This window comes from Lissotriton vulgaris, chromosome 5 (genome assembly GCF_964263255.1).
Source record: "Lissotriton vulgaris chromosome 5, aLisVul1.2, whole genome shotgun sequence".
NCBI classification, from domain to species: domain Eukaryota; kingdom Metazoa; phylum Chordata; class Amphibia; order Caudata; family Salamandridae; genus Lissotriton; species Lissotriton vulgaris.
This window is the reverse complement of record NC_141693.1, coordinates 1172766811-1172785932: the sequence shown is the minus strand read 5'-3', so window position 1 is coordinate 1172785932 and position 19122 is coordinate 1172766811. Positions and strand designations below refer to the sequence as shown.

Below are 19122 nucleotides of genomic sequence, written 5' to 3'. Positions count from 1 at the left end.
CTTAAGAGCCTCGCACTCTGGGAGTGACGCTTGTTCGATAATGGCTGATAAGGTATACCTATGGATCATGGCTAATCCCCCACCACGTTTAAATGGTCTATCCATCCTATCCAGAACAAAATTAGGAGGGGTTGCTACCGCTAGATCAGGGCCGGAGGCTTGGTCAGCCCAGGTTTCTGTGAACCAGGCAATGACTAGCTGGTGACTATCCATGAGGTCTGCAAATTCTAGCTCGCATTTTATCAGTGACTACGCATTTAAAAGGGCACACCAAATTTTACTATTGGAATTGGTGGGTGTTTTGGTGTGGGGTGGATATATGTATTGTCCATAGGATTGCACTTGGACCCAACCAAGGTTATGAGAACACCACATTTCAGAGATGCTGTAACAATTACCAGTAAAATTCCAAATATAGACACCCATGGGTTCTACCTTTGATGTTCAGAGCATGAAGGTCTTTCCCAGGGTAGACTATTGTTGGTGGGAGATGGGAAACAAAACTGGCAGGGAGGCTGGCGCTGTGTGTGATCCAAGATTATCAATGGAGTTCTCCAGAAAGAAAACAGGTAGTAACCATCATATCTGGGTTGCCCACAGTGGCACAACAAAGGTTATGCAAAAGGATGTGAAAAAAGACACATAAGTAGGGGGGGGGGGGGGGGGGGAACATGTGAATTAATTTGAAAACCAAATGGTAACCAAAGTGAATTTGTGCATACGGTCCCCAGAGCTAAGAACTACAGAGATGTGAGCAGGACAAGAATTTAAAGAACAATCCTTTAAAAAACAATCATCCAAGTGAAAAAATAAATGAAGAAGAAGGTTAATAATTTTAGTGACTAATGAAGCAGAGAGGCTACAACAGTGATATAACATTAATTTAGAAACCTGTTCCAGGATCCTCTTTTTGACATTTAGAGAAAATCTCAAGTTGACAAATGGGTACAAGAAAATAACCATCTACTAAAGCCAAATTAAAGTTTGCACCCACAGGAAGTCTACTGATCACAAACTAGTGCTTCAATGTTCTTACCAGTGTTCATGGAAGTCGAAGGTCACATAGGTTAGGTCTGGGCTGTTGAAAAGAAGCACTTGTTTTAAGAAGGCATCTCCTATTATCTTTTCTCTTCCAGCTTGGTCCACAAGATTAATAATAATCTGCAATATTTGAAGGAAAATTAAAGGTTACATCTACTACAACTGAAAAGAAACTGAAGAAGTTGCTGATGTTAACAAATATTAAATGTGTCTCCTTAACCTTGTCAGCAGAAAGCACTCTGCCACAGACTGTCACCAAGTTTGTGCATTCCAGGAATCAAAATGCAGTGTAGCACATATGAATTGATGCCTTCTGAAACAATCCAGTGCATTGCAGTGCTCCGATACAGAACAATAGTTTTATTAGAAACAGAACAAACCATGCTATAACTCTAGAACCTTAGATTTTGAAAGTTGATGATTGTGGTGTAAACTGCCGGCTTTGCTCCTAGTCCTGTTATTAGATTTCTAACCAACATTTCTCGCTGTTTGGAAGTGCAGACAATGTTTAACTGAACTAACATGCCTCAGAGTAAAGTTCCAGCCTACAAATATCATAGCCCTACCTATCAAACTCTAAACACATAGTTTATTTCTTTCTCCAAAAGGTAAAAATCCCTACCTGGTATTATACTTCTCTGTCGTATTCATTTTCAAAACTTTCTGATCATGAGAATATTTCAACGGTTTCTAGACATTATTTATTTTGAAAACACCAACGAACAAATAAAGTAAACATTATTCCTTGTTTAAGCAAAAGCCTATTTGAGAAGGCTGAAGCAGCACAGTGGAACCGTCTCTCAGTTGTAATTCAATGATCCTGGAAGTTACCATAGATTTCTCTGACCTAGGGAGTTTGGGAGGGATTGTAATGGCTAAATAGTGAAAAACAAATTGAAGAACCAAAAGCAAAGAGTGAAAACCAATCTTAATAAATATTTTAAACATGTGGGGTTAACTGTTCAAATGTGAGATTTCCAAATGTAAAAACATATTCGAAACTTAACATGTTTTTATCTTTATTTACATATATTTATTATTAAAAAAAATACACTGGAAACTCATTTTATATTTACAACCTGAATTTCATTAAAATAGCACATTTCTAGTAAGAGGAAGTAAACATCATTAAAGCAAGTAGGAAATACGTCTGAGTTCAATGGCCAAAGTTTAGACAGGTCTAAGATTTGGTCTGTTGAGGGTTCGGGGGCGTATTCTTCACTATAATAGTTGTCTTTCATCATGGAATAGCAAGCAGTGTGAGAATGCTGTGAGGAGGAGAAACCGCATTATCCAATACAATAAAGTCCTTAAGGGCAGCCTGTCACACACAAATCTATGTCTTAGAGACAGAATATAGCTGGTGGTACCTTGAAAACATGTGGAACAATTTCCAGTTGGAAGCAGGTATATCGGAGACCGGAATGTTAAAACAGAAGAAAATAAAACCTGCGAGCAGGCAACAGTCACACACACAATTTCTGTGATCTCATTAGAGCTTTCATTAGACCTGAATAATGTGTCGGGTCTGGTAGCTTAGGGGACTAATGTGTCCACTGTAGGGGTCTATGTTTGACCTCATGGTCACAGGTTCAAATCCTAGTGGGTCCTCTCAGCCTTTAATACGGCTGAGGTCGATAAAATGAGTACCACTGAGTTGGGTAATAATAAACTTATGTTATTCAGCGCCAAGATACCCTTTTGGGTGAACGCGCGCTTAACAAATACACATGTAATGTAATGTAATGTAATGTATCACACCTGCTTAACTTCAAGGAACAAAAGTATAGCGAACGTGGAGAAAAAGACCAATGTTCCTCAATCCAATGCAATAACCATTAAGATCGAAGTTATACCTACTAAAAATCGAACGTAAACAACATGTATCAGATCATATTTATGCATGGGTTTTAAATCAAGAAACTTCACGCTCTTGTCGGTGTTCCTGATCTGGCCTGAGCCCCCCCCCCCCAACCCCCTCCCAATGCAGTGGTGGGTGAAGGGAGGAGGGTAGTGGCTGTCTCTGTCTGTAAGGATCCTGAAGATGATGGTGCTGTGAAGGTGGCAGGAGTTCCCATGGGTGACAAAAACTCAAGATGGCTGTAACAGCACCCTTGGGGGCTGAGCATGGCTGGAGAGAGGAGCATGATCAATGGTTGTACATATTAACAAAGTAAGCATTTACAAAGCATGCCTGTGCCACACATCCATTACCACACAATGTATATGAGAAACAGAAGTGCACCACATTGGCAACAAATAACAACAATTGATCAATAAGTGTTTTAAAAAGAAATTTAAAAAAAATCCTAGAGGGAATTTATCTTAAGGTTGCTCCACATGTACACAGCAAAAAGCCAGCCAATGCATTTTGTCCATAAACAAATGGTCTTCTTCAGGGCACCACAAAAGCAGAAAAATATATTATATAATTCATTCTTGCATCGAGTTGGCTACGTCTATTTAAACCGTCGATCCAGATATGAGTATTCTTAGAGTGTTCAAACAAGGTGTTTTAAACAATTAACAACATCTTCTACATCACATATTCCAAAGCCCATGTGTAATATATTTTTTCTCAAATGGATGGAAGGAACAGGGCAGATCAACCCATCATCAAGCACTTCGATTGGTGCAAAGCCGGAAACCGAAAAATGCCCCTCTCAGCCACAATGCCAGGAGCAATGACCATCCGTTTGAGAAAAAGTCTATTACACATGGACTTTGGAATATGTGATGTAGGAGATGTTGTTGGCTGGCTTTTTGCTGTGTACATGTGGAGCAACCTTAAGAAAAAGATAATAAAAGAAAAGATAAGTTCGCTCTCTGATTCTTTTTTTTTCTTTTTCTAGACATTTATTGATCAATTATTGTTATTTGTTGCAAATGTGGTACATCTTTGTTACTCATATTTATTACTTTCTCGCAGGGCCGGACTGGTCATAGCGGGCACCGGGCAAACCCCTGGTGCGCCACTCAGGTGGGGGCCAGTTTTGGGCCCCTGGGGGCCGTTTTTGTTACAGGGCTGATTTAGCTGCAAAATCGTCCCTGTACCAAAAACGGCCGAAAACCGGCCCGACAAAGATCTCAGCGGCACCTCAAATCTCCCCGAGGGGGGCCGGCCGAGCACTTTGCCAGGGCCAGTTGTGGTTCCCAGCCCGGCCCTGCTTTCTCCTAGCTTAGGGTGGCATTGATTGGAAGAGGGTGCTTACAAGGAGTGAACACAGTGAACCACAAACACTTTTGGAGACAAAGGCTGAGGTGCGGCACTTGTTTGGGTCCACTGCTACTTTTTTTATAACATTACCAGGCAATACCTTCACCACACACTGCCTTTACATGGCATATGCCTTTCCATGCATTCCTTTACAATGCAAAATGAATATAAGTGAAATACACACACACATATACATATATATATATATATATAACCAACGAAAGCCCCAGCAGGGCGACCAACCTTCACAGCGGCGCTGAACCAGGAAACAGACTCCACAGGCAAGACTTAGTGCTTAAGGATGTTTAATCACAGCATCAGATGTCCAAATGATGAGTTTCAGCAGCCAGACATGCGGCCTTGATCACATAGAGCTTGCAATGGTGAGTAGGTGAATTTATACACAGTGTGAGGAGATGGCAGTATTTTTACTATGTTCTTTGCAGTGATCATGCAGTTTTGCAACATGTAGGAAGGAAATAACAGTGACATCACGATTTTACTACATCCAATGTTGTAAGGCAGCTCAGACATAGTGAAAGGACTAGAACGCTAGGACATGTAACAATGGACCAGTGATTGCCATGCACAGACAGGGAGTGTTGGGCAGGTGAGTGGTGTCGAGTTCATGTGAACTCATGTATATGTATTGTTAAGTAGCGGGGTAGGCGGCCGGATTGTTTGTAGAAGTAATGGGGCCAGAGCGTGCCGTGGCATACAAATAATACGTGACTATTGACCGAACTAAATGCATAATGCTCAAATGCGGGTCAAACAAAGTTAGTCATCGGCGTATGTGTTTACGCGCGGCAGGCACAGTGGATGCCCGATGAGTGTATTGTAGGCAATCCCTAACGCTTCTGGAGCTGATGTGCACCGTATATCTGCAGATAATGAGGGCATAAATGCAAGACTCCCTCAGAGGTGGAGTGTACCATGGGGAGAAATCCCAAGCGCACCAGAGGCTGAAATGCGTTGTCTGTCTGTGAATATTAAGGCATGAATGTACAGACTCCCGCAGAGGTGACGTGTACCATGGGGAGAATGTGAAAATACATATAAATAGGTCTACAAATCGTCTTGTGATATACATATATATATTTTTTTTTTCAACAAAGAAGCAGAGAACTCTGGGTAATTCCCAAGTTAAGATGGAGAGCAGCTCCAGTATAGAGCAACCTACACCAGCGACACTCTGAATTTGCTCACCTCAAATGTCTGCCTTTTTATCAAGTTTTTAAGCATAGAATTAGCACATTGCCATCCACACCAAGACAAAAAGGGACAAACCACTTTGCAGTTTCTACTGAAAAGTCTTTAAGCATAGGATAGGCAGAGTGCCATCCACGCCGAGCTGTAAAATGACTAAAGTCTTTTACCACTCCGGGCACAGTATTTATTGGAAAAAAACATCCAAGCCAATCTGGAATGAATAAAAGCAACACCGGATACGTGTTTTGTTATCCATATAGCTCCTCAGAGAGGGTTCGCTTTGTCCAGACACAAGGGAGCACCCAGTATAAGACAAATCAAACATTGTCAGGTAATGACTGCTGAATAAATTATGCAAAAAAGAAGCAGAGAACTGTGGGTAGTTCCCAAGTTTAGGAGCATAGGATTAGCACATTGACACAGAGAAGCAGACATTTGAGGTGAGCAAATTCAGAGAGTCGCCGGTGTTGAAGGGTGCTAGTTAGAAATGGGTTTGATGGTTGGCTAGAGTTTGCATTTAAGCAAGACAGAATCCACCACTCTAGTCATGAAAAGGGGATTACATGTCTAAAATAACACCTGCTCACCCCCTTGGTAGCTTGGTACAAACAGTCTGGGCTTATCTGAGAGGCAATGTGTGAAGTATTTGCACATAGCACACAGTAAAAGATTAAATTACTTACCTGTAATCCTAGTTCTCTTCCAGGGGTATTTGCTCATATATATATCCACACATATATATATCATTTTTTTCAAATACCAATGCAGCTCCCATCTAGGAGGCTAAACAATGAAAAAGCACCCATAAAATTGCATTTGCACATATATAAACAAGCATTTGCAATGCAATAGGTCTCGCATTAGGAAAGTGTGAGCTATTGGTATTGTAAATTACACTTTTTTAATATGTGTTGGCTTTGAAATATTCACAAAGCCAATAGCTTACACTTTCCTAATGCGAGTCCTATTGGCTATGGCAATGCTTGTTGGTAGCAAGCAAGGACAGTGCTGTTGTGGTGCTGAGTGATGATGTGGTTGGGCTGGGTGATGTGGTGGTATCCCCGAGTGATGTGGTGGTGTCCCCGAGTGATGTGGTGGTGTCCCTGAGTGATGGAGGGTGGAGTTGGAGGGTAGAGTTGGAGGGTGGATTTGGAGGGTGCTGTTGGAGGCTGGAGTTGTATGTTTGATTGTGAGTGTGTATTTGGACGTTGGATTTGGCTGCTGGATTTGTTTTTTTTGAGTGTGAGGGTTGAGTTGTCTGTTTGAGTCAGAGTGTTTTTTTGTAGTGTGTGGATTGATTTGGCTGGTGTATTTTGATTGTTGATTTCCTGTGTTTAATTGTATTTCCTACTGTGTGTGTGTGTTGTTTTTCATAATTTATTTTGTTTTTTCTGTTTCCGTCATTTTGTTTTGTCTGTGGTGCTGTTGGTCTTGTGTTGTTTGATGTGTGAGTGTGTGTTTTTTTTGTGTGTGTTGTTGTCCTTTGGTGTGTGTGGGGTGTTGTAATTTTATATGTTTGTGTGTGTGGTGTATTGTGTGAGTGTGTGTCTGTGGTCTTGTGTGTTGTATTTTGTGTGTATTTTTTTGTGTGTGTGGTGTTGTGTGTGTTTGGTTTTGGATTGGTGGGGTTGCGTGTGTTTTTTGTGTGTGTGTTGAGGTTGTATGTGTGTGTGGGTCTTGTGTGAGGCTTGTTTTTTTGGGGGGTGGTTGTGTGTGTGAGTGTGTGTTTTTCAGTTGTGTGTGGGGGTGTTGTGCGTGTGTGTGGTGCTGTGTGTGTGTGTGTATGTGTTTGTGTATCTTTGTTGTTTTTTTGTTTTTTTGGGAAATGTTAAATAGCAGATGTGTAAATGTCCCTTAACTATATTAACGTATCTAAGTGTTGCGTTCTAGTTTTTTGGGGGAATCGCGTACTATGTTGATTGACGTCCCTGTCCGCCAGTGATATTTCAAAATCCTCTCACGTTGCATAACAATTTACGCGCATCTATTTGGAAATCCCCATATTGGTGAAAGCGCGTCCCTTGTAAGGAGTGTCGGCTTCGTTGTCCGTTCCGTGCATCGTTCCACAGGTAAGTTTTATTTTTTTGTGTTTGTGTAGTGTAATGTATTTGTTGATTTGTTGTTTCCTATTGTTTTATTTGCATAGTATTGTCTTTGTCTTGCAACAAAGCAGGTTTCTTTTGAAATGTCGGCTCTTTATGTATGTAATGCATTGTATCCTATTGTTCAGATCTAAATTTTTTAATTTTTGGTTTTGGTTACTAGTTGAGTTAATAATTAGAACATAGTGTGTGTTTTTTTGTGTAATTGTGTAGTATGTTGTATATGTGCGTGAATATTTTATATTGTTTCAACCCTATGTTCTCTGTTATTTCAGTTATTATTCAATGTATGTTTGTATATTTTTTTATTTTGATGTGCATGTAAATTTCGTGCTGTGTTTTGCGATACTTCCTCTTCGTTAAACATCAATGCAATGTCTCCGCTTTGTTTTCCGATTTTATATTTTTTTTAAAGCAATATTTTCCTCATATATATGCTTTCTCCATGTTGCTATGAGAATTCGGACTTATGTCAACATTAATGTAGAGTTGCGTAATATGTTTTTTATATTTGATGTAATTTCATGTTAATAAATGCGATTGTTATATGCGTACAGCTTTTTGTGTAACTCTTGACCATTGTGTTTAATCCGTCCCAATCCCCGGCTGAATAATGCTTATTTATTGCCCCAATAAAAAAGTAGCCTGTTTCACATTTGTTGTTGGTACATCTTCGTCCTCGCTTCCTGCCACATTTTTTTCGTTGTTTTGTTGGTGTTATATTGTCCGAATCATTTTTGTCTTTGACCTGAAGCCTGATAAACATCCTTGCATGCTGTAGCTCACTTTTGGGAAGTAGATTTTGCGTGTAACATATCTGATGCACTACTCCGTTGTCCCCTTTTTGGTTTTATTATTTTCGTCCTAAAAGTTGTTTATGTCTCTGAAAATGGCATAACATTAATCAATTTGTTACATGTTCAAGCTTTTGTTTTTAATAGGGTGGATTAGGAGGCTATTTTTGAAGTCTTTAGTTATATTGTGTTTTTGTATGGTTTAATTAGATGGTTGATTTGGCTGGTGGATTAGGATGGCGTATTTGTCGTTTGGATTGTGTTTTTGAGGATGTATTTCTGTTGCGTATCTTGAGGGTGGATTTGGAGGGTGGATTCGGCTGTTAGTTTATTAGTGTGGATTAGGAGGCTGGATTTCTATGTTGGAGTTAGAGTGTGGATTAGGATGGTTTATTTCTATTCTTCCTTTGGATGCTGGATTTAGATGGTTGTTTTGTAGCGTGGATTTGGATGGTGGATTTGTAACGTGTGTGCAGGTGCCTTTGTATGATGTAGAGGGTGTTATGTTGTTGGTGTGTGTGTTTGTGAGATGTAATGAGTCTGAGGGTGTGTGAGGATGAGTGTGGGCGTGTTTGGATGTGTCTGTGTGATAGTATGTGTGAGTGTGAGATGGTGTGTGAGATTTAAAGTGTGTGTGATGATAACCTTGTTTGTGAGTGTGAGTTGTTTGTGAGCTTTGGTGATTGTGTGATGTTGATGGAGTGTGTGAAGCTGTGCATTCTTTGAGTGTGTTTTTTGTTTGTGTGGTTGTAAGAGGCTGAGTGTGTGTCGTTTTGTGATGTATAGGATGTGAGGTGGTGTGAGTGTGAGTGTGTTGTAAGTGTGTGTGGGCGTGTGTGTGTGTGTGTGGATGTGTTTTTGTGACTATTGGTATTGTAAATGACACATTTTTTATTTATGTGTTGGTTTTGAAAATAGCGAAATTAATAGCTTTGTCATTTACAATGCCAATAGTTTTAACTTTCACAAATGGGACACCTATAGCATTTGTAATGCAATATGTGTTGTATTTACATGACTTCGATGTATTGATATTACAAATAACAATGGCTTTTAATTTTGATGGCAATGGGCAAGTGGGTACTGGAAGTAACTGCGCTGCCAGCGATACATGGGCACCAGCATTAATAATATTGACAAATACCAAATGGGTACTGGCAGTAACGGTGCTGCCACCTGGTACACTGGTGCTACCAAAGAGATTGCTGGTAGCTTCACACGGAAGTATATAAGGGCCAGGGTAGTGGTATGGTATCGGCTGCGGTTGTGGGGGGTTGCACACAGCTCGAAATGAATACATAGGTGCTAGAAGAACATATTAATGCCGGCCTTGCTCCAATGATTGTCTCCAGTGAGGGTTAATTTGCGGAATATTCAAAGTTATAATAACTCGCTCCTGCACTATATATTCTGATTATCTGTTCTTTTTTATGGCAGCTTTGGCAAATTCTTAACGCCACTGGTATTAAATGGCTAGTTAGTCCGTAGATGTGATATGATGGGTACTGATTTGACTGTACATAGACGTTTAAGCCAAGAATAAAAAATACATGAAAAACATTTTGCAACAAATACATTGATACTGGGATTAAGAGTGCCCAGTGAGTTGGTACTGTGCTCATAACTTCTGGCGTTAACATGCTGGCACAAGTCATACACAAACAGGGGGCACGGGGTACTGTCACACGAGAATCTTTGTTGGCATGAAGGGTGAGCTGGGTGTTGGCAAGAGTGGCGTGGCCCCGGGCAGGGATTCTGTTATTACCAATTAAATCGGTACTACTATTACGGATGCGGGTACAACATGCATGCTTACTGGCAATTAAGGGGGACAGGGTGCTGGCATCAAACACAGAGGTAGGGGCAACAGGGTCCAAGGCATGAGTTACACGCTCTGGCGTAACTCGAAACGACAGCAAAAGCGCCCCTGAAACCTAAAGGCGGCAAAGCCCACACGTCAAAGGCCACATGAGTATAAACAGAGTGCGCGCTGAGAAGTGAACATCAGAACAAGAAACCTGGTAGGAAAGAAGGAGTGAGGAAGAAGGCAAAGATTGGCGGTGAAAGTCCGGAGGGAAAGAAGTAGAGAGAAACTAAAGTAACAGGGTTAATCTTATAAAACACGCTCTCTGCATTGCTGGGAGGGGGGGGGGTGGTGAGTGGGCGGGGGAGTAGCAGCCTTTGATGTCTGGTGGTGTGAGAGACAAATGTTGGTGTGCGAGGCTTCCTTTCAAGTTGGATGGGGGGGCGGGGTAGCAGGGGAGCAAGCGAGTGGGAGGGAAAGACCTGGCAAAGCGTCACGCTTCAGTAGACAACATGCATTGGGAGGAAGACTGCGAGAGACTGAGATTGAAAGAGAGAGACTGAGACTTGATATCTCCCTATATATGGTCAGTTCACCATCTGATTGATTTTATGCTCAGTCTAAGCGACAGGCAGAAACCCCCAAAAGGTTGGGGGAGGATTAAAAAGAAAGTGGAGAACTCTTGATACACAAGAGCTCATTCACACCCTCTCCGGCTCCCTTCCTACTTTTAACTCAAACGTTGACGCTACGGAAACTACCATCGCGGAATGGCTGAGGTCGGCCAGTGATGAGCACGCCCCCCCCTGATTCAATTTTCTCACACTAGACATCAAGACGCTCATAAATGGTACACTGCCGAATTGAAGTCACAAAAACTAATGCTTCGACAATTAGAAAGGAAATGGAGGCATGGATATCATATTCTAGACAGATATAAGTTTCTATCGGCTCGCACAGAATATAAAAAAGCAATATTGACTGCTAAAGCAGCCCATTTCTCAGCAACAATACTTAATGCAAATAACAGAACTAAGGAAATCTTCAAAATTTTCAGTGAGATTAGCAGTGATGAGAGAATACTTCCAAATCATGCCCCCACGCAAGAGATGTGTGACATCTTAAACAATTATTTCGTAGAAAAAATTGCTACTATTAAATCGAGCATCCCTCCTCTGATTAATACAGAATGCCAGGATGATATTTTCAGGAACCCTGTCACTATGACTTATCTCCCTGCTTTATGCCCCAAAAGTTTATCTGACTTATTTATCCGGGTCAAGTCAGGCTGTCCGAATGACTGTTGTCCTCCTGCTATTATGAAAGATATATTCACAGTACTGCCGCATAGCATTCTTCCTTTTTGAATGCATCTCTCAATCAGGGGATAGTACCGCCTGCCTTTAGGGCCGCTACAATAGTCCCCCTTCTAAAAAAGACTGGGGCAGATCCTTTAACCCCGTCTAACTATCGCCCCATATCTCTTCTTCCTTGTCTGTCCAAAATCCTGGAGGCACATTGGCCAGTTGTCTATCTAACTTTGTGGAACGAACAGAATACCTGGAGCCAAATCAAGCGGGCTTTCGGCCGGCCCATTCAACAGAGGTGGTAGTTTTGGCCGTCCTGGATACTCTAAGAGCTAATTCGGACAGGGGAATTCCTCAGGCCTTGGTGCTTTTGGATTTGTTGGCAGCGTTCGACACGCTCGACCATAACACCTTGTTGAACCGTGTCGAACAAGCAGGCATCCAAGGTCTTGCCTACAACTGGCTTAAATCATTTTTAAATGGCAGAACTCCAACTGCCCCCACAGTGACCACCTCTTGTGGTGTACCACAGGGCTCGTCCCTGTCGCCATTACTGTTTAATCTTTATCTGAGGCCTCTGCTCTACTTTGTAAGGAATCGGAAGGTTACCATCTTTAACTATGCAGATGACCTCCAGTTGATTTTCCCCCTAATGGTCCTAATGCTGCTGTGGAATTTCAAACCACCATGCTCCACATTCAACACTGGATGGACAGCAACCAACTGAAACTCAACCTGGGCAAGACAGAACTGGTGCTGCCTGGGAAGAGCAAAGACTGCTGGGGTCCACACTTCTGGCCTAGTGAACTGGGTCCTCCCTCAACTCCATCCTTGTCTGTAGAAAGCCTAGGGGTAGTAATCAATCAGACCTCTCGCTGAGAGGACAGGTGGGTGCAGTGATCTCCACCAGTCTATATCAGGTTCGCAAAATCAGGAAAAATGCTCATTTGCTGACCCACTCAGCTTTGATCCAGGTGGTGATAGCAATGGTTCTATCACGCCTTGATTTTGAAAACTCCCTCTATATCGGCTTGCCTCAGTTCCTCTTAAAACGGCTGCAAATGGTTCAGAACTAGGCGGCAAGATTAATACACAGTTCAACAAAAAGAGAGGCAGGGAAAAGGTAAACATACACTCTTAGTCCCCGATTATACTGCCTTAAACAAGAAAAGAGTTTATGAACTCTAAGAAAAGGCAACTAAAGCACAAAAATAGAGATAGACGGAACCAATTAGGTTTGTATAAAAAGCCCTCACTCACCAACCTGGTTGGTGACATGCTTCATCATAGGGCCCCACCGGGAGAGGCCGAGTGCCTCCCCAGTGTGCTACCACGGCAGATTTACTGCGGAACGGGTATTGTGAAATGATGAGTGATAGGTGATAGTGATTAAGTGGTTTAAAAATGTCTAAGTTGTATCATATCAAAAGAAATTTTTAATGTTTGATCAATTAGACATATAAAAATCAATGTGTTGGGAAACAAGCAAAATAGATTGTTTGGCTATTTCCAGAAAGATTTACAAGTGGGTAAACATGTTTCTGCCGTGAGAGGTGTAAATTTACCAGGCATTCATCAGGACCAAGATAGTGGACTAAACCCTGGCGGTATGGGTGCGCTGAATGGATCACAATTAATACAAGTTTATCCGTGAAACTTCTGAAAAACAAAAGTATATTTGAGATTAAATAAGCATGCATGGATGTTAGTTTAGAATATCCAATGAATGTACAGCGATGAGCCAGTAAAAACGCGCAGATTAGTTAAAATGCACAAAGTTTATGAGCTCTGCTACTGTGCGAAGCAGATGTGGTTGGTGGTGCGGGGGGGAGCAGGGGAGCAAGCAAGTAGGAGGGAACAAGCATATGTGGGTGAGTGGGAGGGAACCAGCATATGGGGTGTGACGAGTGGGATAGAAGTAGCTCTGCTGGTGTGCGAGACCGGTGGGAGGGCGCAGGAGCAGGGGAGCGAACGAGAGGGAGGGAAACAGCATATGGTGTGTGAGTCAGGCCAAGCGTGTGCTGGAGAAGCGTCACAGTTCAATAGATCACATGCATTGGGAGAAATCCGCATGGAATTCGCTTGTTCAGAGAGTTTTGTTTCAACTACATTACTGTCGTCTATTTATCCCTGCGGGATAGAATAGGCGAGACCTAAACAAGAGGGCAAGTAGTACCCTGTTTTTAATGAGTAAAACTCATGAAGAAAAAACTGCAAATAAAGCAGACATTGTTATCCTACAGGCTGCATTGTAAACCAATAGCATAGAAAATAAAAGCAGTTTCACACAAAAACTGGCACTATGCCGTTAAGGCAGCCTTGACCCCTAGATTCCCATCATGCCTCAGGGGTGACAGTTAGGTCAGTTGTTCTTTGCTTAACCCTGAAGAACAGGGCACGAAGATATTGCTTAACCATGAGGAAAATCTCATTTGCCTGGGGAGGAGGGTGGGTTGCTTATGACTTTGATGAGGATACCCCTGGAAGAGAACTAGGATTACAGGTAAGTAACGTGTCCTTCTCTTCCAGGGGATCCTCATCAATAGTCATAAGCACTGAATAGAATAGCAAGCCCCATCCTCCATCTGCAGGCAAATGAGAGTAAAATGACCCAACATACAATAACAGCCGCAATCAGCTGTTGAACCGATTCCTCAAGGAGGCCTGGCCTACTTGGGTGTCTGTTCTGGTGTCTGAATCTAGACAATAGTGCCTCATAAATGTATTGATGGACCTCGAAGTCGCCGCCTTACAGATTTCAGATATAGGCACTTCATGAAGAAAAGCAGTCGTAGACACTTTTCCTCTAGTGGAATGAGCTTGGGAGTAGAAGCAAGGAGTCTTTGCGCTAACTGATAAGTTAGCATGATACATGAAACTATCCATCTGGGTTGATCAGATTTTCTCGTGGACTTGGACCTATCCAGATAGAATTTTAAAACTCTTTTCAGGTCCAGGGAGTGTAAAGCCCTCTCAGCTTGAGTAGAGGGAGAAGGGAAAAAACAGATAGTCTGTTTTACATGGAAATCTGACACCACCTTAGGGCGGAAAGAGGACTGAGTCCTCAATACGACCCTATTAAGATGGAAAACGGTATAAGGTTCCTTTGAGCAGAGGGCTTATATTTCGTTCACTCTGCGAGCTGACATGATCGCTACCAAGAAAGCCACCTTCCAAGAAAGGTGTTGTAAGGTTGCTTTGTGTATAAGTTCGAAAGGTGGACCGATCAATGTTGATAGCACCAGGGTGGTGAAGGAGGCCGGACCAGAGGGTAGACCTTCTTTAGACCCTGTAAGAAGTCTTTTACAACCTGTAACTGAAAGAAAGAAGGTTGAGAAGGTGATTGTCAATATGCAGTGATAGCTGCTAAGTGCACCTTAATGGAAGGAAACTTCAAGCCTGCTTTCGCCAGATACAGCAGGTATGGTAGGATGACCTCTTCTTGTCCTTTGATTGGGTTACAATTGTTTTGAACACACCACATATAAAAACGCTTCCACTTGCACGCATATGAGTGTCTAGTGGAAGGCCTTCTTGCTTACTTTAAGATGGACATGCAGTCCCTATGGCAGTCCTAAATAGCCATACTGGAGGACCTCAGGAGCCATGCTGCCAAGTTCAGTGAGGGAATGTTGGGGTGATGAATCCTCCCGTTCATCTTGGACAGCAGGTCCGGTCTGCAAGGCAGAACTCCTGTGAGGGCATTCCGTCAGGTGCAGAAGGTCCGGGTACTACCATTGTCTCGGCCAGTCCGGGGCAATTTGGATCATTCTTGTGCGGGAATGAGACCGCTTGGTCACCACCTTCGGGATGAGAGGAAGGGGTAGAAAAGCGTACATAAATGCCCCTGAACAGTCTATCAAAAGTACATTCCCTTTCGACCCTGGTTGGTAGAACCTTGAGGCGAAGTCTTTCCATTTTATATTTTCGTCATCTGCGAAGAGGTCGATGGTGGGACGACCCCAAGCCTGGAATATGTCTTCGACGACCTTGTCGTTGAGAACCCAGTCTTGTCTGTCTTCGAAGTGACGACTGAGAGCATCCGCTCTCGCGTTCTGTTCTCCCGGCAGGTGGACTGCTGTGATTGATAGTTTCCATGCCAGGAGCCAATGTCAGAGAGCTTTAGCTTCCAGTGACAGAGTGCGTGAGCGTGTTACCCCCTGTTTTTTCAGGTGGTACATGGTGGTGGTATTGTCCGTCTGTACTAAGATTGAACTTGCCTGAATCGAAGGGAGGAAGTCCTTGAGGGCAATGTAAACTGCTTTCAGCTCCAGCATGTTGATGTGATAGGACCGCTCTTTTGATGACCATAGACCTTGTGTCTGGAGGGATCGCATTTAGGCTCCCCAGCCCTGAAGGGAAGTGTCCTTGTTCAGCGTTTAAGAGGAAGGTGCTTGATGAAAAATTATCCGGACTTGCATATTCTCCTTCTTCATCCATCATGGGATGGAAGCTCTTGCTGCCTTGAGAGACTTATTTTGTCGTCCCAGCAAGCTGTCTGCTGGTCCCACTTGTCCTCCAGATCTTGCTGAAGAGGACGCATTTGCAGCCTGGCATTGAGGACCAGGAAGATGCAGGATGTCATCGACCCTAACAGGGAGGCAATCCGACAAACCGACAGCATTCTGTTGTCCAGAACAAGTTTGCATTTTTGTATGATGGAAAAGAAAACGAGTTACTTAACTGTAACTTCAGTTATCCAGTATTGGTATCTTTCATCATTCACATGCTTAGAATCACCCCCCCCCCCCGACGAGGTGGGAGTCTCGCGGTATAATAAAACATATACATAATAATCATAAAAAACATTAAACAATAGCCTACTACGGACAGCAAAGTCATTACATTAGCCTATCTTAGTCCTTTTGTAAAAAGAACCAAATTTGGAACACATCCAATCAGGCAGAAGCACCCTCTTAGAATACTCCGTAGAGGCAAACCCTCCAATTTTCTAAGCACAAGTGACAGTAAGTATGCAATAACAATAAGGTAAGCCTCTCTGGGGAGGAGGGTGGGTCGCATGAGAATCTAGGAAAGATACCAATACTGGATAACTGAAGTTACAGGTAAGTAACTTGTTTTCTTATCCAGTATTGGGGTATCATTCATAGATTCACATGCTTAGAATCAGAATAGTTAACATTAAATAATCCTTAGTTGTATAGTGGATGGTGGGTATCATAAGAAAAACAATAGATACCTCGTAAACCAAAACAGCAATGCCATACAACATTCAACCCTAATGGAGAGCATCATATACATATGCATCAATATAAAAATATATATATGTACATCTATATATTTGAGAAACACAGTCTGAAAGCCAGAAAGCAATAATACACCATATATATGTATATGCCAACATGTAATGATATAATCACCTTCTTACAGAGGCTTACCTTATTTAAAAAGGTTTCGCAACACTGCTTGACCCACTATCGATTCAGCTTCTGTTGCTAGATCAAGAAAGTAATGCCGTGTAAAAGTGTGCACATTTTTCCAAGTCGCAGCACGGCAAATCTTCTCCAAAGGTACTCCGGCAAACAGAGCAGGAGATGAGGACACTGCCCTTGTAGAGTGAGCCTTGGATTTCATAGATAAAGGATGTCCAGCTTTAGAATGGCAGAATTGGATAGTAGATGCAATCCACCTTGAAATAGTGGATTTTGTCACAGCTGATCCTGGCTTTTGACCACCATAGGAAACAATCATTTGCAATGCAATAGGTCTCGCATTAGGTAAGTTTGAGCTATTGGTATTATAAATGACAAATTTTTTATTTATGTGTTGGTTTTGAAAATAGCGAAATTAATAGCTTTGTCATTTACAATGCCAATATTTAAAATTTTTGCAAATGTGACACCTATAGCATTTGTAATGCAACATGTTTTGTATTTACGTGACTTAGATGTATTGATATTACAAATAACAATGGTTTGTAATTTTTTTAAAATAATTAATACTTAAATAAAAGTTATTGCAATTTATATTGGCAATAGCTTAAACTTTTGTAAGTAACTTTTGTGAAGATTATGTTCAGTGTATTTTATTGTGACGAAAATCCAAGAACAGAAGTGAAATGTTAACATCTTTTGGTGACATTTGTAATAAAGCTTGAAACATTGAGAGAACATATCTGAACCAGTTGTTGAATTGTTGCACAGATTGATACTGTGGTGGCGCTGAGTGATGTGGTGGCAACGAGTGATGCTGTGGCGTTCAGTGATGGTGTGGTAGTGCCCCTGAGTGATGCTGTGATGCCCCTGAGTGATGCTGTGGTGGTGCCATAGATAGATAGAGTGAGGGCGATAGATAAATAGAGGGAGGGCGATAGATATATAGATAGAGTGAGGGCGATAGAGAGATAGATAGAGTGATGGCGATAAATAGAGTGAGTGCGATAGATAGACAGATAGATAGAGTGAGGGCGATAGATGTGTGTGTGTGATTGTGTGTGAGTGTGAGTGTGAGTGTGAGTGTGAGTGTGAGTGTGAGTGTGAGTGTGAGTGTGAGTGTGAGTGTGAGTGTGAGTGTGAGTGTGAGTGTGAGTGTGTGTGTGTGTGTGTGTGTGTGTGTGTGTGTGTGTGTGTGTGTGTGTGTGTGTGTGTGTGTGTGTGTGTGTGTGTGTGTGTGTGTGTGTGTGTGTGTGTGTGTGTGTGTGTGTGTGTGTGTGTGTGTGTGTGTGTGTGTGTGTGTGTGTGGTTGTGTGTGTGTGTGTATCAGCACTAGCGTCCCCTGCACATTTCACTGCACACCCAGTGAAAGCCAGCCAGCCCAGCGGCGATACAGTGGGCGTGTCTGCAGGAGCAATAGATGAGGGAAGAGTCTAGATAGTGGTATTTGGTAGATCGTATTAGTTAGATGTACCTGTGTTGGCATCTATAAGCAGTCAAGCGCCTTTGAGTGAATCGGTCTCATGCTTCTGTGCCAGTCTCTAATCTTAAGAATGATTACTAGTGACCTAGTCCCCTTGTAACATTAATTATTTTAGCCATCTTTCACTACGGGCACGGTGCTTTGGAGGTGGCTTGTGTGCTGCTGTTGAAAAAGGTTCCCTTTCCTCAACTCACTTCTCTGGCTTCAGCCCTCGTATGGCGGGGAGCTGGGGAAGGGAGACCCAGACTGACTCAGCTTCACTTAATTATCCAGGGAAGTGACTCCATTTTTATTCTGTGGACCAAATCCAAAACAGCAGCCAGACTCGCTTCCAGTTTTAACACTCAACAGATTCCATTTTCAAAGGCGGGAAACAATTTAATTAGGGTTTTCAGAACACAACTTGGCTCATCAAGGTCCAGCCTGAGAACATAGGACTCCGATCCCATTAGGATCCCTTACTAATTCTGGAGATGCAGAAAGGTGACGCAACTTCACTTTCAGCCCTATAGGGGCAAGGAAGCTCTCGCTCAGAGCATGCTAAATATCACACCAGATAAGAATGGCTAAAACTTGAACTCTACATCTATTCTCAAGGCTCTGCTGTGCTCAGAGCAGCTCATAGATGCTATGTATGCTGCAGAAACAACACGTCCGGCGACACACAACGTGAATCCACGTAACTAACTATTGTATCAATTCAGTTCGAAAACCTAAAATGACAGCGATGGGAATAAAAGATTACACCAGATGTATTACTTCCTTTTCA

At 42.3% G+C, this 19122-nt stretch overlaps 1 protein-coding gene across 1 annotated transcript in view; it reads right to left on the bottom strand.

The window, feature by feature from the left end:
• Window positions 1-1032: 1032 nt before the first annotated feature.
• INPP5F (inositol polyphosphate-5-phosphatase F) overlaps window positions 1033-19122 on the bottom strand; it is an 819847-nt gene continuing 801757 nt past the window's right edge. Inside the window, exon 11 of the mRNA XM_086919599.1 lies at window positions 1033-1161. Within this exon, the coding sequence (XP_086775725.1) occupies window positions 1033-1161 (129 nt within the window). The remainder of the gene's footprint in view (window positions 1162-19122) is intronic.